Source organism: Callorhinus ursinus, unplaced genomic scaffold (assembly GCF_003265705.2).
Source record: "Callorhinus ursinus isolate GAN/ISIS: 27379988/994484 unplaced genomic scaffold, GSC_fseal_2.0 scaffold2, whole genome shotgun sequence".
In the NCBI taxonomy this organism is placed as follows: Eukaryota; Metazoa; Chordata; class Mammalia; order Carnivora; family Otariidae; genus Callorhinus; species Callorhinus ursinus.
In genome coordinates this window covers 36,589,197-36,614,988 of record NW_027397064.1, presented here as the reverse complement: position 1 = coordinate 36,614,988, position 25,792 = coordinate 36,589,197, and the positions used below count along the sequence as shown (strand labels likewise).

At 37.6% G+C, this 25,792-nt stretch overlaps 1 protein-coding gene across 2 annotated transcripts in view; it reads right to left on the bottom strand.

Annotated features, from left to right (window-relative positions):
- Positions 1-25,792, bottom strand: part of GTF3C3 (general transcription factor IIIC subunit 3) — a 47,353-nt gene that overhangs the window by 16,493 nt on the left and 5,068 nt on the right. Inside the window, exons 1-7 of one of the 2 annotated variants that reach the window (XM_073880886.1) lie at positions 21,084-25,776; positions 10,976-11,167; positions 9,964-10,129; positions 6,284-6,431; positions 5,396-5,465; positions 1,762-1,865; positions 467-638 (exon numbers count right to left, since the gene is read on the bottom strand). In XM_073880886.1, coding sequence (XP_073736987.1) covers positions 467-638; positions 1,762-1,865; positions 5,396-5,465; positions 6,284-6,431; positions 9,964-10,129; positions 10,976-11,167; positions 21,084-21,138 — 907 coding nt within the window. In that variant the 5' untranslated portion in view covers positions 21,139-25,776. Of the gene's footprint in view, positions 1-466; positions 639-1,761; positions 1,866-5,395; positions 5,466-6,283; positions 6,432-9,963; positions 10,130-10,975; positions 11,168-21,083; positions 25,777-25,792 lie in introns of those variants that run through there. The other variant, XM_025894253.2, reaches the window with a different exon arrangement.

Below are 25,792 nucleotides of genomic sequence, written 5' to 3'. Positions count from 1 at the left end.
CATATTTAATATAAATTCATTAAAACTCTTTAAAATTAGACTGCACCCCAAGTCTGACAATCTATTACTAGAAATCAGAGCCTATGGTTAAGACAGGTAAAAGACATATACAAGGTATTTTTAACAAGGACATGTTAGTCTTACTTCATTCTGGTACCATTAAATGAATCATTCTTCCAAAGCATTAGTGTGGGGGGAAATCATGTAGTGGCATACCAAAACAATTTAAAATACTGACATCCGTGGGATTATTGAATCACTATGTTGTACATCTGAAACTAATGTAACCTGTCAACTATACTCAAAAAACAAGCAAACAAAAAAACCTGATTTTCAAAAACTGCCCTGAAACCAGAAACTTTCACTTTCACCAAGACATTAATATTTTAAAATAATTATTACCATCTTCAAAGTAAGTTCTTGCCTGCTTATATGATTAAAACTTCTCCCTCCCATAAAAAATTACCTGCATGCCGAAGCCAAACTACTGCAAGGTTGTATCTTTCAGAGCAGACTAGTGCACTAAGGAGGGGAAGTGCAGAATTATATTCACCAACATCCAGAAAAGCTTCAGCAACATCTAGATAGAGGTCTCCCATATCTTCAGGATTCTGTTCCACTAGTGTTGTCAAAAGAGGCTAGACCCCAAAAATAAAAGGCTGAAGTCACATGTTCACTACAAATATGCATATCTATGTATATTTCTCTTTTTACATATCTATCAGTTATCTGACGCAAGCCTAAAAGGAGCAAGGTTTAATGAAAACAGCTTTAAATAATCATTTTTCTATTCATTTCTGTATCTCTAATAAAAAGAACTCATACTGCCATCATTCACTCATTTAACATATTACTTTTGAAGCCTGTTATAAGCAGACATGGTAGGAGCTAAGATAACACTGACCTGCTGTGCTCTTCCTCTGCCAAGTCAAACATACCCAAGCTGCAGGGCCTCTGCGTTTGCTGATATTTCTGTCATTAATTCAAATGTCACCTTTTCAGAGAGGCCTTTCCTGACCACCCTATTTAAAATTGTAACCCCTGGGGCGCCTGGGTGGCTCAGTCGTTAAGCGTCTGCCTTCGGCTCAGGTCATGATCCCAGGGTCCTGGGATCGAGCCCCACATCAGACTCCCTGCTTGGCGGGAAGCCTGCTTCTCCCTCTCCCACTCCCCCTGCTTGTGTTCCCTCTCTCACTGTGTCTCTGTCAAATAAATAAATAAAATCTTAAAAAAATAAATAAATAAAATAAAACTGCAACTCCTCCTACCCCCAATATTCTCTCTCTTCTGTTTGATTTTCTTCCAGAGTATTTATCTCCAACTAACATCCTATATTTTACATACTTATTTTATTATCTATTTTATCCCATTAGAACAAAAGATCTATGACAGCAGGGATTTGTATATTGTATTCAATACCTTATCCTAAGGTCTGCAAAGTAAATGCCCAATAAATTTTTTTATTCAATGAAATAACTTAGTCCAAAGCTGGCAAAAGAGAAGAGCTGTCAGAATTTACCAAATGTCTAAAAAGCCCAATCTCAAATTCTGATCTCTGGGTTGTTCTCATTTAAAAAGAAAACCAAATTATTGCAAGTCCTGTTCAGCTTTTATAAGATATTCACACACAAATAATTTATGCTTATGGTGACTTCCTGGTTATTGAAAAATGTGAAATTTAGGGAAAACTTACAATTTCCTGTCAAAGAAAATGTGGATTTGATCTGAAGTATCTGAAGTGCAGATCTTAATGTTACTTACATTAAGTGGTTCGAGGATGTTGAGATGTACAAGGCAGACCATCAGCTTCACTGTGATATCTATTGGCACACCATCAGGTATGGTGCAGGTAACATTCTCACCAGCTTTGGATTAGACGGACAGACAAAAAACAGTTCCTATATACAAGCTTAGAAAGTAGAACAAATGAGGCAAACTACATCTTGTACGTAAGATCTCATTTACTTCATTCAGGGTAAATGATTCCATAGCCAATTCTAATTTGACCAACTCTATTACTAGGTCTTTATACTTCCATCAGTCTGTTCTTTGGTAGAATTATCCTTCCTATTCTTTTCCTAATAGTTTATCCACTTATCTGAAACCTACATAAACTCCCACACCTACCAAAACTACAGAGAAAAACCAAAAAAAAAAAAAAAAAAAAAGCAAAGAAAGACAAAAATGACCAATAAGTATATATGAACTCTTTTTCTTTTTAAATTCAAAAGCCTCTTTTCAGGCTTTTACGACAAAGAGGCTAAGAAAGGGATAAAATAAATACTATGTTGTTTTCTAAAACTTCATTATACTAAAACAACTTTTAAAGCCCTGAGAAATTAGTCAAAGGAATTTTTATCCACATTTAAAATATTTTGTATTTTGTAAAGTCTAGTAAATTCCAAATAAGTTTCCATTTCAGAAAAAAACTGCAGCATAGAGAAACATCAGAGATTTATTTATCCTAAGTGGTGGAATAAAAACTAAAAATTATAATAAAATGAAATTACTTCATGTTTTATAGAATTTGTCATATAAATTATAGAACTCCCTAAAATTATGAAGTCATAGAAGAATTTGGACAAGTTTAATTAAGAGACTATTTTTATTATTAAGCTCCAATACAGTAACTGATACAGAGAGCCAGCTTAAGAAATTTAGTCTGCTCAATGAAAGTCCTAACATTTAAATTTACTTACACTAGACCATAAGCTTCATGAAGATAAAAACTAGTCTACCTGACTCACAACTATATCCATAACACAATTCTTCTGTAGACAGTGGCTATGGCATACATATTAAAGATACAGTATGTACAGATGTATAAAGCAAAAATTTAATTTCAGAAATTCAAAGTAAAATTTAATTTTATGTTGAAAGTAAAACATATGCCTAAAATCATGTAACCCAGGAAGGTTGAAAATAAAAGGACAAAGATATAGTAGGCAAATGCAAACAAAAAGAAAGTAGGGGTCACACTCTCATCAGAGAAGGTAGAATTCCTATCAACTATATTTTAATAAAGAGGTAAGAAAGACATTTTATAATGCTACAGGACAGTGCTACTCAAAGGGAAGTCTGGGACCTGAAGCTGTCACTAGTTCAATCAGATAAGTACAAGAGATTAAGAGTAAGTATTTAGACACTTTTGTAGGAATTTGACAATTCTAGAGAAGACAGTAGATATTATAGCCCCTATAGCTTAAATAATAGTTTATTAACTAATTTTTAACAGCAGTATATTTCACACCTCATTTTACTGTGAAGCTCAACAGAAATGCTTAATCTACCAATAAATGTTCTCATTTTCAAAAATGCATACAGGGGCGCCTGGGTGGCTCAGTCGGTTAAGCAGCTGCCTTCGGCTCAGGTCATGATCCCAGGGTCCTGGAATCAAGCCCCACGTCAGGCTCCCTACTCAGTGGAGAGCATGCTTCTTCCTCTCCCTCTCTCTGCTGTTCTGCCTACTTGTGCTCTCTCTCCCTCTCTGTCAAATAAATAAATAAAATCTTTAAAAAAAAATAAAATGCATACAAAAAACAACCATCTTTGCTTACCCTGGAAGTGTTTTAATGTCCTAGTCTTCTGGACATATCTTTTCTTTAAAGTTATTTCATCAATTCTAAGATGCCAGATTTCAGATGCACTATTATTTTATATACTAAGAAAAACACCACTACTTAAACTGTGACATATCATTGATTTATGTTAAGATGTTTCCTGAATTCAGATATGCTAAATCATTAAGAAAGTAAAGAAAGAAGGAAGGAGGGGTGGATCAATGAAACAGAGCAAAATATATTAAACAACAAAATGACTAATATATCTATAATTAAAACCTGAACAGAAATCTATTTTTCCTTAATATTTTCAAAACAATGGACAGTGATAATTTTCAACAGGAATGTAACTTTTGGGATGAAAGATCTTAAACAGAAAATATGGCTGCAAAACAATTTGAGACTTGGCTCTAGGTTAGACCGGGTCCAAGGAAACTATCAAAATTGGCAGTTTTTCAGATGCCCTAATTCATGCTTTCATGGCATTACAATTCCTACTCCGTTGTACTGGAGTTGTACTCCAATCTACTCATTCATACCACACCCCTAATACTCAAGACTCAACCAAATCACCCTATCTAATCCTATCCATACCAAGTAGTACTCTCATACCCTGTGACCTCTCAGTCTGAAATGCACTCCCCCCCCGGGTGTTTACTTAAATTATGCTTCCAGAAACATCCTCTGATCTTAGTATATTGCTCTTCTCTATTTTCCCATAATGTCAGGTTTATTACAGAAATTATCACACTATTCCTCCTATAATTAAATTGTCTATACTTCATTTGAACCCCACTTCCCCTCCTTGAGGGCAGGAAATGTCATATTCATCTGTATATTCCCCAAACACCCAGCATAAGACCTTATAAGAAACTCTTTTCAGACTGGGCTTTTCATTCCCCAACAACTTTCCTCTTCACTATTTATCTGTCCCGTATCTCATCTTGGGCCTTGTACTCTATGAATTAGCACACAAATTGATTTGTAAAAATGAATTACTACTTTACCATTAGGATGGATCGTTTAAATAAAAGGCTTTTTGATTTTGCATAATTATGCCTTAACCCAAGGGATTATATGATGATGGAATTTTTAGGCACCATGACAGGCCAGGGAGGGAGCTATTCTGAAGCAGGCAGTACTCAAGTACCAAGTGCCTCACCCTTCCCCACCACCACCAAAAGCCTCATGGGGTAGAGATGGAAGGTATTACATAGGAATTTTCTTACAAGAACAGGCACATCTACTCTGCCCATAGAGTTCAATTTTGTTACAACCTCAGGGTCTTGCATGCTAATATTTTCACAGAACAGTTAATGGGTGTAATACAAAGAAAAGTGCAGGGATGAGGAAGAGAACTGAAAGAGACACTGCAAGCCACACTTCAGGTATGACTCTCTAACTAGACTCCTAACTACGTATTTTAGTTTTCAAACAAAGGACAGCAATCCTATTAGTTTCTACTTTTTATGTGAATGCTTAAGTTTGAAGTAGAAATTTTTCAATGAGAGTATTTTGTCCTTTTGAAAATTAAATTCCTTTAGATCTAAAGGTTTTTGATATACTGTTCAGTAATCCATTCTTTTTTCACATGTCACTAAAAAGACCCCAGGCAATGAGAAATGCCGTGTTCAAATGGATGTACTGAGAAATGAAAAGATTTTTTTAAGATTTCTTGTGAGTAAATATTCACAAGAAAAAGATACAAAATCTCTATGAGGAAAGAAATGCTTCTGGGAAAACTTGTTATGAGAACATTAACTATCAATTTCAAAATGCCACATTATAAACAAGAAAGGATTATGAACACTATCCTATGAAGAAAAAACTACAACCTTTATTCTCTTCTGAAGTTCCTTCTTCTGCATTTTTTTCCAGCACAATTCCAGAAAAATCTGTAATTACCTAAAAGAATGGAGAAAAAAAAGAAATGATACAACAGATATATATGAAAAACCTCTTCACAACGCAAAGATTTGTATAGTTAATTCAAATAATCCTTATATAAATGGACTATAAAAAGCAGGTAGGACCCTCCAACCTACTCAAGGATCTCACTCAAGCAATCGTCCCTTCTCTCATGAATCTTCAATGTGTTCCTCAATTGTGGGTTATACCATCTGAATTCAAATAAACTGTAATTTTTCCCAACTTAAAAATTATCTCTCACCCCTACAACCCATACCAATTATCTCCCCATTCCTCTGCTCCCCTTAGAGCTGCCTATCCCCAAGGAACTCCCACCCCATCTCCAATATCAATACTCAGTCCTCATTTTACGTGAGCTACCTGGACTATTTCACATAGATGATCATCCCTCCTCCTTGAAGTGCTTTCTTCAATATTCCTAGAAAATCATGCTCTCTTCATGCTTAACTAAAGATATAGAATTCCTCCATATCAAACCAAACTACTTTTCCCAACAGCTTAGGAACTGAATCATAGCCATCAGTCTGGCTGCTGAGTCCTGCTACCCTGAAGTACAGACATATCTGGCAACTGTGATAATGGTGAGAGCTTTCATCATATAACTATATGTTATATTTCATCTGGAATTACTATGGAATCTAGAAATCTGTTTCCATACAGACTTTAAAAATATAATTTAGTATGTAAGTAGCTTAATATTTATAACTAAAGTGAGGAATTGTCAATTTATATAAATTTCTAAAATGCAGAAATGTGTCCAAAATCTTATAGAGAAACATATTACATTTTCCTACCTCCAAAGCTTTGTCGTAATGTTTGTTAGAAATGTATAGTTCAGCTGCTATGTTAACATCTTCCATGGAGACAAGGCCCTGATGTTTTGAGAAAGCTTCTTCAATTATATTAATAGCTGAAGTAACATCATTGGCTTCATAGTAACTTCTAAAAAAATAAATGACAAAATGGATGAATATTTATTTAACTCAGATTATAAAACTCATATCCTTGCTTAGACCATCTATTAACTATGATTTTCATTTTCTTAAAATTGGGGAGGAGAAAAACTTTTCTTTAAAATCATAATCACAGCTGATGCAGAAAAAAATGGGCAAAATCAGTATGACAATGTCATCATGCCAAGCATCTTACTCTCCAAAAGCTACCTCATGTCATTCCACTTCATTCCCCGTCACCTAATTCCAACAACTCTTCCACCTCAGTGGGATCTACAAAGGATTCATCTACCTGTTTCATGTCCTGCTGCTTCCTGCCCTCACTTTCCTCTTTCTCCACAGACCAACATTATAATTATTCCTTTGCACAACTCCTCACTTCTCCTGCCCCTCTCTCCTTTCTGATAAAGTCATATGATAAAACCCCAACCCTTGTTAATCCAAATATGCCTGCTCTTCACCACCACCTGTCCATGCTGACTGGGCTCACTCTAAATTGACAATCATAAGCCTTAAGCGGGCCCATGGTGCTGATCAGCAATCTTGCTACAGTTACCTTGTCCAGTACTTTTCAAACTTGAATATGCATGCAAAGTAACTGGGGATCTTGTAAAAAGGCATATTCTGATTCAGTAGAGCTGGGGTAGAGCTGAGATTCTACATTTATGAGAGGATCCCAGGTGATGCAAATGCTGCAGCAAGGCCCCAAGGACCTAGACAACTATTGCTCATCTTCTCCTTTCTCTTCAAACCTCCAAAACTCTCTGATCCTCACTCTCAGCTGATAACCTTGCTTCTTAGTTTGCAAAGAGAACCAGATCATAACATCTCACATATTCCCAACATATCTTCCTAGTTACACATACCCATGGCCATATATGCCACCTTCTCCACTTAAAAGGCCAACGCCCAACTAGATCCCAGTCCCTCCAACCTACTCAAGGATCTCACTCAAGCAATCGTCCCTTCTCTCATGAATCTTCAATGTGTTCCTCAATTGTGGGTTATACCATCTGAATTCAAATAAACTGTAATTTTTCCCAACTTAAAAATTATCTTACCCCTACAACCCATACCAAGTATCTCCCCATTCCTCTGCTCCCCTTAGAGCTGCCTATCCCCAAGGAACTCCTACCCCCATCTCCAATATCAATACTCAGTCCTCATTTTACGTGAGCTACCTGGACTATTTCACATAGATGATCATCCTTCCTCCTTGAAGTGCTTTCTTCAATATTTCTAGAAAATCATGCTCTCTTCATTTCCTCCTACTTCATTGCCCATTTCCTTTCAGTCTCCCTGCTGTTTCCTCCTCATCTTCCTGATTTCTAACACTGGAGGACCTCAGGGTTTAGTCCTCAGAACTCTTCCCGTGTCTGTCATCTGTGTGTGTCTGTCTGTCTGTCTGTCTCTCTCTCTCTCTCTCTCTCTCTCTCTCACACACACACACACACACACACACACACACACACACACACACACACACACCATTTCCTATCAGAAAATCCTGAGAGCTCAGCCTTCAAAATACATCCAGAATCTGATTACTTCTCACCACCTCCTGCACTTTTATCCTGGACCATACTACTATTACCCCTTTCATAGACTGTTGCAATAATTTCCTAACTGGTCTTCCTGCTTCTGCCCTTACCACTCCTCAAAATAATAGTCAAAACTGATTTAAAGTTAAAGCCAAATTATGCCACTCTTCTACTCAAAACCTTCTAATGACTCCCAAACTCATTCACAGTAAAACCTAAAGCACTTACAATGGCCTGCTAGGGCCAAGTGACCTTTTCCTGACACCTCTCTGATCTCAGCTCCTGCTATGTTCCCTTAAACCTTCAGCTTGTTCCCAGAACATACCTCTGCACTTGCCATTTTCTTTGCCTGTGACACTCTTCCCTAAATATCTGCTCCCATACCTCCTTCAGTTTACTTTCAGGTCATATGATCATAACATAGGGAACTGAGTCCTTCTCTAACCACCCTATTTAAAATAATATACCCTTATACTTCAGCTTCCCATCCCTTTTCTGCTTCATTTTTCTTCATATCCCTTATTAACATTTGACATAGTATATATTTAGTTGTTTTTGTTTATTGCTTGTCTCCCTCAACTAAAAAGTAAGCTCAAGGGCAAGGAAAATTAAAACTCATTCAATACTGGATCTCCTGGTGTCTTATACACTGCCTAGCACATAATTTATATTTAATAAATATTTCTGGAAGAAAAATAGCATCTGAGAGAAATCCTAATAAACTGAAGTTATGGTAACATAATTCCATGTAGGAAGGATCTCTATGACAGTGGCAAAACTATTCATCCTCACACTTTCCCAACAAAAATATTATAAATAATACAAGTGGAAAACAAATTTACTATCAAAGGTCAACTAATAGTTCATAAAATACAGGCTTAGTGGGCTAATCACTATGACAGCTAGAGATGTGACCAATAGCAGATAACCTGAAAAGTTCCTCAATGCTCATCATATACACCAGAGGATCAACTTAGAACTGCCTTGCCTCAACACATTACTTAAAAATGCTTCTAGTATTCTTACATAACCCATCCTTATGATAACAGGGAGTGAGTTCACAGCTAAGCATCTTCATGACAATGGCCACAAGGTTAACAGGGTTAACCCTAAGATACCCAGATGAAGATGGTTGATCCTGGGCTGAAATACTATATAACAGATATCCCTAGAATAGAGAGCTTATGACAAGACATTATTTAGCCAAATGTTTCTTGCTTTGCTTTGATGTACAGCATATTGGAGAAGTAAACGTAGTAGTACATATTTTAGAATAAAATATATATCACAGTCAGTAGCATGTGTCAACTATAAAGAACGTTTTTTTGTCTTAAATGTTAATCTAGTACTGACTAAAGATAAAATGATTACAAAAAACCCAGATCAAAAACATTTCATTAGCACATTTACAACAAACAATTTAAAATAATATAACCGCAAATGTACACAACTTCAACTAAGTCATGGAAACCTGGCAACCTAATCATCCTTTTAGAACATGCCCCACTTTTGGGCGCCTGGGTGGCTCAGTTGGTTAAGCGACTGCCTTCGGCTCAGGTCATGATCCTGGAGTCCCGGGATCGAGTCCCACATCGGGCTCCCTGCTCAGCAGGGAGTCTGCTTCTCCCTCTGACCTTCTTCCCTCTCGTGCTCTCTCTCTACCTCATTCTCTCTCTCAAATAAAAAAATAAAATCTTTAAAAAAAAAAAAAAAAAAAAGAACATGCCCCACTTTTAAGTTTCTGAACACTTGAAGGCAATTGTATATACAAATTTTTCTGAGTAACCACAGAGCTGACTTGCAAACAGAAAAGTACTGAAAAAAATAAAAAACCACCTCTAAATTTAAGCACAGTATAAAAATATAGGAAATAAAACACTTCTCTGAACCTCAAAAAAAAATATACTTTACTTCAAATATGTGTTTTGATTTGTAAAATAAGATGATTAACAGGAGCATCTATATATACTCCAAACTTACTTTGCCATATCTCTAGCCAATTGCATAAAACGTTCTCCATCAGATGGAGACAAAAGGTTTAAAATACGCCTATAACCATCCATTGCCATCTTATGATCTCCCATCTGTTCATAAAGGCTTGATCGCTCCCATAGATAACGGACATTAGTAGGTTCATATTTAAGAGCTAAAAAGAAAAAAAAAATACAGATTTACTACAAAAAGGGGTTCACGATACCTGGTTAAGACCAATCCTCTTTTCAGAAAATTAAATAAAAAACACTAGTAATATTTGAGCAGACATTTGAATGAAGAGGAATGAAATGTGGGGAGCTTTGGAGCATGAAATTTGGGCCACGCGGAAGAAACAGACAATACAAAGACCTCAAGGAAGGGGAAGGATTTGGCACACTGAGACAATCAGGAGAGGGCATAGGTAGATGATAAAAGCACTTGGAATACCCGTGTTATTCCTGAGGGCACCCCCATCCCCAGCCCCATTTCTCTGCTTCTCCTTTGTTTGAATGACTTCTTCAGACCAATCTGTCACCCTCCCTGTCTATTTAATAAATCTTCTACATTGTCTATAAAAAACAAAACAAAACAAAACAAAACCACTCTAAACTAATTCTCCAAGAGAGCTAAGTGGGTTATTCTGGAACAAAACTACTTTCACAGGAACTCTCAACTAAGTTTAGTCTAAGACCAGACAGAACCCGAATCTCTATATTAATCTTCATTTGGTCACTCTCGTGTGATGTTAACCCTCAAGGAACAGCTTAGAACCAACAATGATCTTAGCAGAAAATTGAAGGTACTGTTCTTCTACCAACTTTTGTGCTGTATTAGCTCATAATATAAAGTGCTGATAAACATGAAAGCAGAGAGACCCCCAAATACTTAGCTCTGGGATGCCAGAATATAAGGAATAAATATACTTCAGCTAACATCACCCCAGAGTAGTAAGTACAATTATCAAAAAATCTACTATGTAACATTTTATCAAACAAAATAAGAAAAACATTTTAATTACCTTTTGTGTAGCAAAAAATAGCCTGCTTAATATTGTCTTGTTCCAGAGACATTTCTGCCAATCTAACCCATTCTTCGGTGTCACTAGGATTTAAATGTGCAGCAATCAACTCAAACTGAAGAGATTTTTCCATGTCACCTTGGTCCTCATATATCATAGCAAGAGTCGAAAATGGCTCATAAGCCAGAGGAGCTAAAATGAATTAAAAAAACAAATTCTACTGGCTGAAGAAAGAGGCATGAGATGACATCAATCCCATGGTTCAAACCATGGATCCTTTCTTTAATGTTTAAACTCTTTAAAACACTCTAGCAGAATTATACAAACTACTTAATAGAATTTAGAAAAAAAATTAAATTTGCTTTACTTCATGTTCATACAAAATTAGTATTTTAGTATTATTGTCTCTGAGCCAAGTGTAATTTCATGAAAAAATTCTACTCTCCACCATGCAACCTTCATGAAAATCCCCATTTGCTAAGGTTAAACATGGCTCAATAACTCAGCAAGTTCATCCCAAAGAACATCATCACAACAGTGTTTATTTAATCTTCATGATCCAACAACCACAGGTGTATGGGATGAACGGACTAAGGTTAGCTAAACTGCATCTAACTGAGGATATCAAAGTGAATAGTTAATCTACATTTCTGAAATGTTTCTGAAATGAAGTTCTAAGATCATAGGGGATTAAAATCAAAGATAATTGTTAAAAATAAACAATTATAACCTAGAATAAAGAACAGATAATACTGGAAAGTAGGAACCAAACAAAATATCCTTAAGGAAAAGTTTGGTTAATCTTGTCTCTGGTGGAGTAGAAAAAAAGCAGTGACCTCAAATTATCCTAATGAGTAATCTAGGAATTTTTTTTTTTTTTTAAGTAAGCTCTACACCCAACATGGGGCTTCAACTCACGACTCCAAGATCAAGAGTTGCATGCTCTACCAACTGAGCTGGCCAAGTGCCCCAATCCAGGAAACGTTTAACAAGATTTTCAGGAGGGTTGGCTGGGAAGATGGTAGAGTAGGAGGACCCTAATCCCACCTCATCCCATGGATACAACTAGATAACATTCATTTCAGCATAAATAACCCAGAATATGATCTGAAGACTGGCAAAACAAATGCCACAATTAAAAGTAGGGAAGCCACACTGAAGAAGGGAGGAAGGGCAAAGACACCGTCTGGGAGAGAAATGGATGGGGTTGTCCACAGTGGGGAGTAAGCCCGTAGTATGGAGAAGGATGAAAAACAGACTTTCACAGTGAAGAGCCCAAATGAAAGAAGAGGACCAAACCACAGCAAGAGACCAAAGCAAAACCAATGTAAGTAATATGCCTGATAAAGAATTTAAAGTAATGATCATAAAGATACTCACTGGACTTAAGAAAAGAGTGGAGACCCTTAACACAGAGATAAAAAAGAACAAATCACAGATCAAAAATACAATAAATGAAATTACAAATACACTTGATGGTTGGGGCACCTGGGTGGCTCAGTTGGTTAAGCATCAAACTCTTGATCTCAGCTCAGGTCTTGAATTCAGGGTTGTGAGTTCAAACCCAACATTGGGCTCCATGCTGGATGTGGAGTCTACTTAAAAAAAAAAAAAGGAAAAGAAAATACACTTGATGGTATAAATAGCAGGCTAGATGAAGCAGAGGAACAAATTAGCAAGTTGGAAGACACAGTACTAGAAAGTAACCAAGCTGAGCAAAGGAGAGGAAAGAAAATAATGCAAATTGAGAATGGTCTTAGGGAACTCAATGACTCCATCAAGCATAATAACATGTGATTTATAGGATCTCAAAAGAAGAGAGAGACAAAGGGACAGAAAAATTTATATGAAGAAATAATAGTTGAAAACTTCCCTAATCTTGGAGAGGAAACAGATGCCCAGATCCAGGAGGCACAAAGATTCCCCCAAAATGTAACCCAAAGAGGTTCACACCAAGATGCATAGTAATTAAAATGGTGAAAAGTAGTGATAAAGAAATAATTTTAAAAGTAGCAAGAGAAGGGGTGCCTGGGTGGCTCAGCTGGTTAAGCATCTGACTCGATTTTGGCTCAGGTCATGAGACTGAGCCCCACCCACATCAGGCTCCATGCTCAGCAGGGAGTCTACTTGTTTCCTTTTCCTTCTGACCCAACCCCCCCACTCTCTCTCTCTCTCTAAAATAAATAATCTAAAAAAAAAAAAGGCAGCAAGAGTAAAGAAGACAGTTACATACAATGGAAACCCTATATGACTATCAGCAGATTTTTCAGTAGAAACTTTGCAGGCCATAAAAAAGTGTTAGGATATTTTCAAAGTGCTGAAAGGGAAAAGTCTGCAACAAGAATACTCTATCCAGCAAGGCTGTCATTCAAAATAGGAGAGTTTCTCAGACAAAGAAACACTAAAGGAGTTCATCACCATTAAACCAGCCCTTATAAGAAATATTAAAGGGGACTCTTTGAGTGGAAAGGAAAGAATTTAAGTGAGAATATGAAAAGTAAAAAACGCGAAGGCAATAAAAATATTTCTGTAAAAATCTGTCAAGGGAGACTGGGCTAGCAAGATGGCGGAAGAGTAGGAGACATAAATTTCACCCAGTCCCAGGAATTCACCTAGATAGTTATTAAACCACTGTGAACACCTATAAACTCAACAGGAGATCAAAGAAAAGAATAGCAGCAACTCTATGGAAAAGTGACCACTTTCTGGAAGGTAGGACATGCAGAGAAGTGAATCCGAGGCCATATATGGGAAGACAGACTGGAGGGGGGGTGGACGGAGCCTCCATCAGCCGGCTACCAGCAAGTGATAGAACAGCAGAGCACAAAATCAGAACTTTTAGAAGTCTGCTCCGGTGAGGGATGTCACTCCAGTGGCTAAGTGGGGGGTGGAACCCTCGCTGGGACAGTATGGTCTCAGGACACTCAGGGTCACAGAAAGACTGAGGGTGCTTGAGTGTGACAGAACCTCCCAGGTATCGGTAGCAGGGAAGCTGGCCGCAAAGAGTGAGTTGAGGAGTAGGCTCTCAGCTTGGGGCTGCCATAAACCGTGATCGCCGGCACAGTTGGGCAAACACTCTTCGAGCAGGGGCCCAACAAGCAGCAGATCAGGGGAGATTCCCCTCCGTCCCCCAGGAGGAGCAGCACGAGAGTGCGCCTCAGGAATCTACTGGGTTTGGAGACTCCAAACGGGGTCATGGACCAGAGACAGAAATGCTCGGGCACAGGCTGGGTGAGCTCAGAGTGAGGCCGGAGACCAGGGAGACAGGAGTGATTGACTGCTTTTCTCTGAGGGCACACTGAGGAGTGGGGCCCTGAGCTCTTGGCTCCTCAAGGGCCAGAGATTGGGAGGCCGCCATTTTCATTCTCATCCTGCAAAGCAGCGCAGAGAGCCTTCAGGGAACAAAAGCTACCAAGAGCAAACCCAAGTGGATAACTTAGCCTGGCCCCTGGCAAGGGCAGTGCAATTCTGCCTGGGGCAAAGACATTTGAGAATCACTGCAACAGGCCCCTCGCCCAGAAGATCAGCAAGAACATCCAGCCAAGACCAAGTTTACTAACCAATGAGAACTGCAAAACTCCAGCGCTAGGGGAATACAGCACATAGAATTCATGGCCTTTTCCCCATGATTCTTTAGTCTTTCAAAAGATATTTTTTTTTAATTTTTCTTTATTTTTTATTTTTCTATTTCTTTTTCTTAATTTTTCTTCTTTCCTTTTTCAACCAACTTATCAATTCCTTTTTTAAAAATCTTTCTTAATTTTCATTTTTAGAGTCATATTCCCTCCCTTCATTGTATTTACCCTTATTTTTATACATATGTTTTTCTTTCTTTAAAATTTTGGGAGGCAGTTTCTTCTAACAAACCAAAATGCACCCAAATCTAGTGCGTGGCTCTGTTCTATTCAGCAGCCTGATCACATCCCTTTTTTTTTCTTTTCTTCTCCCCCCGGTTTCAGGTCTCTTCTGATTTGTTTAGTGTATACTTTTCTGGGGTCGTTGTTACCCTTTTAGCATTTTCTTCTCTCCTTCATCTATTCTTCTCTGGACAAAATGACAAAATGGAAAAACTCACCTCAAAAAAAAAAAAAAAAAAGAACAAGAGGCAGTACCGAATGCCAGGGACCTAATCAACATGGACATTAGTAAGATGTTGGTCAGAACTAGATTTCAGAATGACAACTATAAAGATACTAGCTGGGCTTGAAAAAAGCATAGAAGACACTAGAGAATCCCTTTCTAGAGAAATAAAATCTAACTAAGTGGAAATCAAAAAGGCTATTAATGAAGTGCAATCAAAAATGGAGGCTCTAACTGCTAGAATAAATGAGGCAGAAGAGAGAATTAGTGATATAGAAGATCGAATGATGAAGAATAAAGAAGCTGAGAAAAAGAGAGATAAACAACTACTGGATCACGAGAGGAGAATTCCAGAGATAAGTGATACCATAAAGCAAAACAATATTAGAATTGGGATTCCAGAAGAAGAATAAAGAGAGATGGGGGCAGGAGGTATATTGGAGCAAATTATAGCAGAGAACTTCCCTAATGTGGGGAAGGAAACAGGTATCAAAATCCAGGAGGTACAAAGAACCCCCCTCAAAAATCAATAAAAATAGGTCAACACCCCGACATCTAATAGTAGAACACACAAATCTCAGAGACAAAGAGAAAATCCTGAAAGCAGCTCGGGACAAGAGGTCTGTAATCTACAACGGTAGAAACATTAGACTGGCAGTAGACCTATCCACAGAGACCCAGCAGGCCAGAAAGGACTGGCATGATATATTCAGGGCACTAAACGAGAAAAATATGCAGCCAAGAATACTATATACAGCTAGGCTGTCACTGAAAATAGAAGGAGAGATAAAAAGCTTCCAGGACAAACAAAAACTAAAAGAATTTGCGATCACCAAACTAGTCCAAAAGAAATATTGAAAGGGGTCCTCTAAGCAAAGAGAGAGCCTAAAAGGAACATAGACCAGAAAGGAACAGAGACAATATACAGTAATAGTCACCTTAGAGGCAACACAATGGCACTAAATTCATATCTTTCAATAGTTACCCTGAATGTAAATGGGCTAAATGCCCCAATCAAAAGACACAGGGTGGGGCGCCTGCGTGGCTCAGTTGGTTAAGCAACTACCTTCAGCTCAGGTCATGATCCCAGGGTCCTGGGATAGAGCCCCACATTGGGATCCCTGCTCGGCTGGAAGCCTGCTTCTCCCTCTCCCACTCCCCCTGCTTGTGTTCCGTCTCACGTTGTCTGTCTGTCTGTCTCTCTCTCTGTGTCAATTAAATACATAAATAAAATCTTTAAAAAAAAAAAAGACACAGGGTTATCAGATTGGATAAAAAAAACAAGACCCATCAATATGCTGCCTGGAAGAACTCATTTTAGACTCAAAGACACCTCCAGATTTAAAGTGAGGGGGTGGGAAACCATTTACCATGCTAATGGACATAAAAGAAAGCTGGGGTGGCAATCCTTATAGCAGACAAATTAGATTTTAAACCAAAGACTATAATAAGAGATAAGGAAGGACACGATATCCTACTTAAAGGGTTTATACAACAAGAAGATCTAACAATTGTAAATATTTATGCCCCTAACGTGGGAGCAGCCAATTATATGAGCCAATTAAAAAAAAAAAGAAACATCGACAATAATACAATAATAGGAGGGGACTTTAACACCCCCCTCACTGAAATGGACAGATCATTTAAGCAAAAGATCAACAAGGAAATACTTTAAACGACACACTGGACCAAATGGACTTCACAGATATATTCAGAACATTCCATCCCAAAGCAACAGAAAACACATTCTTCTCTAGTGCCCATGGAACATTCTCCAGAATAGGTGACATCCTGGGTCACAAATCAGATCTCAACTGGTACCAAAACATTCAGATCATTCCCTGCATATTTTCGGACCACAGTGCTTTGAAACTAGAACTCAATCAGAAGAGGAAAGTCGGAAAGAATTCAAATACATGGCGGCTAAAGAGCATCCTACTAAAGAATGAAAGGGTCAACCAGGAAATTAAAGAAGAATTAAAAAAATTCATGGAAACAAATGAAAATGAAAACACAACTGTTCAAAATCTTTGGGATGCAGCAAAGGCAGTCCTAAGAGGAAAGTATATAGCAATACAAGCCTTTCTCAAGAAACAAGAAAGGTCTCAAATACACAATCTAACCCTACACCTAAAGGAGCTGCAGAAAGAACAAATAAAGCCTAAACCCAGCAGGAGAAGAGAAATGATAAAGATCAGAGCAGAAATTAATGAAATAGAAACCAAAAGAATAGTGGAACAGATCAACAAAACTAGGAGCTGGTTCTTTGAAAGAATTAATAAGATAGATAAACCCCTGGCCAGACTTATCAAAAAGAAAAGAGAAATGGCCCAAATAAATAAAATCATGAATGAAAGAGGAGAGATCACAACCAACACCAAAGAAATACAAACAATTACAAGAACATATTATGAGCAACTATATGCTAGCAAATTAGACAATCTGGAAGAAATGGATGCATTCCTAGAGACGTATAAACTACCAAAAATTGAAACAGGAAGAAATAGAAAACCTGAACAGACCCAAAACCAGCGAAGAAATTGAAGCAGTAATCAAAAATCTCCCAACAAAACAAGAGCCCAGGGCCAGATGGCTTCCCAGGGGAATTCTACCAAACATTTAAAGAAGAATTAATACCTATTGTTCTGAAACTATTCCAAAAAATAGAAATGGAAGGAAAACTTCCAAACTCATTTTATGAGGCCACCCTTACCTGATCCCAAAACTGAAGACCCCATCAAAAAGGAGAATTACAGACCAATATCTCTGATGAAGATGGATGCAAAAATTCTCACCAAAATACTAGCCAATAGGATCCAACAATACATTAAAAGGATTATTTACCACGACCAAATGGGATTTATTCCTGGGCTGCAAGGTTGGTTCAACATCTGCAAATCAATGTGATGTAATACATTAATAAAAGAACAAGAACCATATGATCCTCTTAATAGATGCAGAAAAAGCATCTGACAAAGTACAGCATCCTTTCTTGATTAAAACTCCTCAGAGTGTAGGGATAGAGGGTACTTACCTCAATATCATAAAAGCCATCTATGAAAAACTCACAGTGATTATCATTCTCAATGAGGAAAAACTGAGAGCTTTCCCCCTAAGGTCAGGAACACGGCAGGGATGTCCACTATCAGCACTGCTATTCAACACAGTACTAGACGTTCTAGCCTCAGCAATCAGACAACAAAAAGAAATAAAAAGCATCCAAATCGGCAAAGAAGTAGTCAAACTCTCACTATTTGCAGATGATATGATACTTTATGTGGAAAACCCAAGACTCCACCCGAAAAATGCTAGAACTCATACAGGAATTCAGTAAAGTGGCAGGATATAAAAATCAATGCATAGAAATCAGTTACATTCCTATACACCTACAAGACAGAAGAGAGAGAAATTAAGGAGTCGATCCCATTTACAATTGCACCCAAAAACCATAAGATACCTAGGAATAAATCTAACCAAAGAGGCAAAGAATCTATACTCAGAAAACTATAAAATACTCATGAAAGAAATTGAGGAAGTCACAAAGAAATGGAAAAACGTTCCATGCTCATGAACTGGAAGAACAAATATTGTGAAGATGTCAGTGCTAACTAGAGCAATCTACACATTTAATGCAATCCCTATCAAAATACCATCCACTTTTTTCACAGAAATGGAAGAAACCATCTTAAAATTTGTATGGAACCAGAAAAGACCCCGAATAGCCAGAGGAATGTTGAAAAGGAAAACCATCACAATTCCGGACTTTAAGCTCTACTACAAAGCTGTAACCATCAAGACAGTATGGTACTGGCACAAACACAGACACATAGATCGATGGAACAGCATAGAGAGCCCAGAAATGGACCCTCAACACCATGGTCAACTAATCTTCCACAAAGCAGGAAAGAATGTCTAACGGAAAAAAGACAGTCTTTTCAACAAATGGTGTTGGGAAAATTGGACAGCCACATGAAGAAGAATGAAACGACCATTTCCTTACACCACACACAAAAATAGACTCAAAAATGGATCAAAGACCTAAATATGAGATAGGAGTCCATCAAAATCCTAGAGGAGAACACAGGCAGCAACCTCTTCAACCTCAGCTGCAGGAACTTCTTCCTAGACATATCACCAAAGGCAAGGGAAGCAAGGGCAAAAAATGAACTATTGGGACTTCATCAAGGTAAAAAGCTTTTGCACAGCAAAAGAAACAGTCAACTAAACCAAAAGACAACCGACAAGTGGGAGAAGCTATTTGCAAATGACATATCAGATAAAGGGCTAGTATCCAAAATCTATAAAGAACTTATCAAACTCAACACCCAAAGAACAAATAATCCAATCAAGAAATGGGCAGAAGACATGAACAGACATTTCTGCAAAGAAGACATCCAAATGGCCAACAGACACATGAAAAAGTGCTCAACATCTCTCGGCATCAGGGAAATACAAACCAAAACCACAATGAGATTCCACCTCCCACCAGTCAGAATGGCTAAAATTAACAAGTCAGGAAACGACAAATGTTGGTGAGGATATGGAGAAAGGGGAACCCTCCTACACTGCTGGTGGGAATGCAAGCTGGTGCAGCCACTCTGGAAAACAGTATGGAGCTTCCTCACAAAGTTGAAAATAGAGCTACCCTATGACTCAGCAACTGCACTATTGGGTATTTACCCCAAAGATACAAAGGTAGTGATCCGAAGGGGCACGTGCACCCCAATGTTTATAGCAGCAATGTCCACAACAGCCAAACTATGGAAAGGGCCCAGATGTCTGAGATGACAGATGAGTGGATGAAGATGTAGTGTAGATATATACAACGGAATATTACGCAGCCATCAAAAAATGAAATCTTGCCATTTGCAATGACATGGATAGAACTAGAGGGTTATGCTAAGTGAAAAAGTCGATCAGAGAAAGACAAGTATTATATGATATCACTGATATGTGGAATGTGAGAAACAAGGCAGAGGATCATAGGGGAAGAGAGGGAAAAATGAAACAAGATAAGACCAGAGAGGGAGACAACCCATAAGAGACTCTTAATCTCAGGAAACAAACTGAGGGTTGCTGGAGCAGAGGGGGGTGAGAGGGATGGGGTGGCTGGGTGGTAGACATTGGGGAGGGCATGTGCTATGGTGAGTGCTGTGAATTGTGCAAGACTGATGAATCACAGACCTGTACCCCTGAAAAAAATAATACACAGTTTATTAATAAAAATAAAAGAATAAATATTTTAAAAATTAGTCATGGGATTAATAAAATAAGAGGATATAAAATATGACACCATATGCCTAAAACGTGGTGGGGAGAGGAGTAAAGAATGGGTTTAAACTTAGGTGACCATCAACTTCATATATACTGCTATATGCAGAAGATAATGGCACAAATCAAAAACAAGTAATAGATATAGGGATAAAAATAAGGAGAAAGGAACCAAAGGATAGCATTAAAGAAAGCCAACAAACCATGAAAGAGAGCAAGAGAAGGATTAGAGAAAATCTATAAAAACAATCACAAAACAAGTAACGAAATAGCAATAAATATATATCTATCAATAATTATTTTGAATGTAAATAGACTAAACATTCTAATCAAAAGACCATTTAGTTTGGGTGGGGGCGCCAGGGTAGCTGAGATGGTTGAGCACCTGCCTTCAGCTTGGGTCATGATCCTTGGCTCCTGGGATCAAGCCCCACATCGGGCTCCCTGCTCGGTGGGGAGTCTGCTTCTTTCTCCCTCCCCCCTACCTGCTGCTCCCCCTTCTTGTGCTCTCTCTCTCTGTCAAATAAATAAATTCCTTTAAAAAATAAAAAAAATTAAAAGAAAAAAGACATAGGGTGATGATAGATGGATAAAAAAATTAGACCCATCTATATGCTGCCTATAAGAGACTCATTTCAGACTGAAAGACACCTGCAGATTCGAAGTGAGGGGATGGAGAGACATTTATCATGCAAATGGATGTCAAAAGAAAGTCAGGACAGCAATATTTAGACAAAACAGACTTTAAAACACTGACTGTGGAGGGGCGCCTCGGTGGTACAGTCAGTTAAGTGTCCAACTCTTGGTTTCATTTCAGGTTGTGATCCATGGGTTGTGACATCAAGCCCCACGTGAGGCTCTGTGCTGAGCGGGGAGTCTGCTTAAGACTCTCTCTCTACGCCGCCCTCTCTCTCTCTAAAAATAAAACAAAGAAACAAAGACTGTGGTGCACCTGACTGACTCAGTCGGTAGAGCTTGCAACTCCTGATCTCAGGATTATAAGTTCAAGGCCCACATTGGGTATAAGCTCTACTTTAAAAGAAATAAAATCTTTAAAAAAATAAAATAAAACAAAACAAAGATCGTAACAAGAGACAAAGGACACTATATAATAATAAAGGGGCCAGTCCAATAAGAGGAAATAATTGTAAGTATTTATGCACCTAACATGGGAGCACCCAAATACATAAAAGTTAATAACAAACATAAAGAAATAACAGTAATACAGTAATAGTAGAGGACTTTAACACTCCACTTACATCAATGGACAGATCATCCAAACAGAAAATCAACAAAGAAACAGTGGTTTTGAATGATACCCTGAACCAGATGGATTTAACAGACATATTCAGAACATTCCATACTAAAACAGAATACACATTCTTTTGGAGTGCACACGGAACATTCTCCAGAACAGATCAGATATTAGGCACAAAACAAGTCTCAACAAATTCAAAAAAACCAGTCACACCACACAGCTTTTCTGACCACAATGCTATGAAACTAGAAATCAATCATAAGAAAAAACCTGGAAAGAGCATAAATACATGGAGGTTAAATAACATGCTACTAAACAATGAATGGATCAGTCAAGAAATCAAAGAAGAAATCAAAAACTATATGGAAACAAATTAAAATAAAATACACTGGGCCAAAATCTTTGGGATGCAGCAAAAGTGGTTCTAAGAGGGAAGTTTATAACTATACAGGCCAACATCAAGAAGCAAGAAAAATCTCAAACAAACAACCTAACTTTGTACCTAAAAGAGCTAGAAAAAGAATAAAACCCACACCCAGCAAAAGGGAAGGAATAATAATGATTAGAGCAGAGGGGCACCTGGCTGGCTCAGTGGGTAGACCATGCGATTATTGATCTCAGGGCTGTGAGTTCAAGCCCCACAGTGGGTGCAGAGATTATCTAACAATAAAATCTTAAAAAAAAGAAAAGATTAGAGCAGAAATAAATGATATAGAAACTAAAAAACCAATAGAACAGATCAATAGTTCAGAACAGAAGTTAGTTCTTTGGAAAGATCAGCAAAATTGCGGTGACTCAGTGGCTTAGTCATTAAGCGTCTGCCTTCAGCTGAGGTCATGATCCCAGGGTCCTGGGATCGAGCCCCACATCAGGCTCCCTGCTCTGCGGGAAGCCTGCTTCTCCCTCTCCCACTCCCCCTGCTTGTGTTCCCTCTCTCACTCTGTCTCTGTCAAATAAATAAATAAATAAAATCTTAACAAAAAAATTGATAAACCTTTAGCAAGACTCATCAAAAAAGAGGACACAAATAAAGTCATAAATGAAAGAGGAGAAATAACAACCAACACCACAGAAATACAAACAATTGTTAACAGAATATTATGAGAACCTATACACAATCAAATTGGACAACTTAGAAGAAATGGATAAATTCCTAGAAACATATAACCTATCAAAACTGAAACAGGAAGAAATAGAAAATTTGAACAGACCGATTAGCAGCAATGAGATTGAAGAAGTAATCAAAAACTCCAAAAAAACAAAAGTCCAGGACTAGATAGCTTCACAGGCAAATTCTACCATTTAAAGAAGAGTTAATACCTATTCTTCTCAAATCATTCCTAAACATACAAGAGAAAGGAAAACTTCCAAATTCACTCCATGAGGTATTACCCTGATACCAAAACCAGATAAAGACACCACAAAAAAAAAAAAGAGAACCACAGATCTATACCTCTCATGAATACAGATGCAAAAATCCTCAACAACATATTAGCAAACCAAATCCAACAATACATTGAAAAATCATACACCAGGATCAAGTGGGATTATCCCCAGGATGTAAGGGTGGTTCTTTATTTGCAAAACAATCAACATGATAAGATACATCAACAAGATAAAGGCTGAAAACTACATGATCATTTCAATAAATGCAGACAAAGTACAACATCATGTGCTGATGAAAACAGTACATACCTCAACATAATAAAGGCCTTATATGAAAAACCCACAGCCAACACCATACTCAAGGGTGAAAAACAGAGCTTTTCCCTTAAGGTCGAAGTAAGACACTCTCATCACTTTTATTCAACAGTACTGAAGTCCTAGCAATAGCAATTAAATGACATAGTGAAATAAAACGCATCCAAATTGGTAAGGAAGGAGTAAAACTCTCATTATCTGCAAATGACATGATACTATATATAGAAAACCCTAAAGACTCCACCAAAACATTACTAGAATTGATAAACGAGTTCAGTAAACTCACAGGATACAAAATCGATGTACAGCAATCCATCTCATTTCTATACACTACTAATGAAGTAGCAGAACGTGTTTTAAGAAAACCATCCAAGGGGCACATGGCTGGCTTAGTCAGTAAAGCATGCAGCTCCAGATCTCAGAGTCAGGAGTTTAAGCCTGATGCTGGGTGTAGAGCTTACTTTAAAAAAAAAAAGAAAGAAAACAAAAGAATCCCATTTACAATTACACCAAAAACAATAAAATATTTAGGAATAAACTTAACCAAAGAGGTGAAAGACCCGGACTGTGAAAACTATGAAATACTGATGAAAGAAATTCAAGACATTGCAAAGAAATGAAAAGACATTCCATGCTCACGGATTAGAAGAACAAATATTATTAAAAATATGCTACCTGAGCGCCTGGGTGGCTCAGTTGGACAAGCATCTGCCTTCAGCTCAGGTCATGATCCCAGGGTCCTGGGATGGAGTCCTGCACTGGACTCCCTGCTCAGAGGGGAGTCTGCCCCTCCCCTCTGCTCATGCACTCACTCTCTCAAATAAATAAAATCTTTTAAAAAAATGTCTCTGACATCGGCTATAACATTTTTCTATATGTCTCCTGAGGCAAGGAAAATAAAAGCAAAACAAACTATTGGAACTACATCAAAATAAAAAGTTTCTGCACAGCAAAGGAAACAATCAACAGAACTAAATAAAAGACAACCTAGTGAATGGGAGAAGATATTTGCAAATGACCTATCCGATAAAGGGATCCAAAACATATAAAGAACTGATACAACTCAATACCCAAAAAAACAAATAATCCAATTTAAAAATGGGCAGAAGACACGAATAGACATTTCTCCAAAGAACACATCCAGATGGCCACACACACATAAAAATATGCTCCACATCACTCATCATCAGGGAAATGGAAAGCAAAACTACAGTGAGGTACCACCTCACACCTGTCAGAATGGCTAAAGTCGGAAACAAAGAAACAACAAGTGTTGGCAAGGCTGTGGAGAAAAAAGAACCCTCATGTACTGTTGGTGGGTATGCAAACTGGTGCAGCCACTGGGAAAGACAGTATAGGGAAGAGAGTTTAATTTTAAAAAATTAAAAATGGAACTACCCTACAGCCCAGTAATTGTACTACTGGGTATCTACCCCAAAAATACAAAAACACCCTGAGGTTTATAGCAGCATTATTTATAATACCCAAACTACGGAAGCAATCCAAGTGTCCATTGCTAGATGAATGGATAAAGAAGATGTAAGATAAATATATAAGGGAATATTATTTAGCCATGAAAAAGAATGAATTCTTCCCATTTGCAACAACATGGATAGAGCAAGAGAGTATAATGCTAAGTGAAATAAGTCAGTCAGAGAAAGACAAATACCATTATGATTTCATTCATATGTGGAATTTAAGAAACAAAACAAATGAGCAAAGAAAAACAAGAGAGAGAGACAAACCAAGAATAGACTCTTAACTGTAGAGAACAAACTGATGGTTACCACAGGGGAGGTGGGTGGATGGATGGGGGAAATAGGGGACGGGATTAAAGAGTACATTTATCATGATGAAAACAGTAAAATTAACAAAGGAAAAAAGACTTCTAACAGGACCCTCATCTAGAGAAAAGGAAATGCCAAAATACTGAAAAGACAAATTAAGAGTTCACTGTATTGTAACTACCTAAGCCACTATGCAGGGCATTATTTGGCAACACACCAGGAAACCAAAATAATAAATATTAAGTGATTAGTCAGAAAGTCACTTCTGAAGATATCCTTCAATATGCCCCAGATGTGCAGTTTAAAGACAGATAATAAGTATAAATTGTGTTTTTTATCAAAAAGTAGATTAAAATAATCTAGCTCTGCCTAATCTGGAAAGAAAAAAAAGAACACTTTTTAAATGGTTTTAACATGTGCTTGCCATATTTAAAAAAGACTAATGCTACAAAAGTCTAAAACCCCAAAATAAAACATTAAAAAACAAACAAAAACAAAAAAGAAGTCTGGTAGAGTTCAAGAGATATTAATATTTCATTGAGCCATACTCAGATTTTCATTTTCTTGGTAAAGACTTCTACTCAATGTGAAAGTGGCATATCACTGTTATAACAATCACCTCCAAGCTTCTGAACATATTTTCCAAATAATACAGTAAAGCTCTCCTCCATTTGTTTTAAAAGTCACACTATTAAAATGCTATTATCAATAATCCCCACA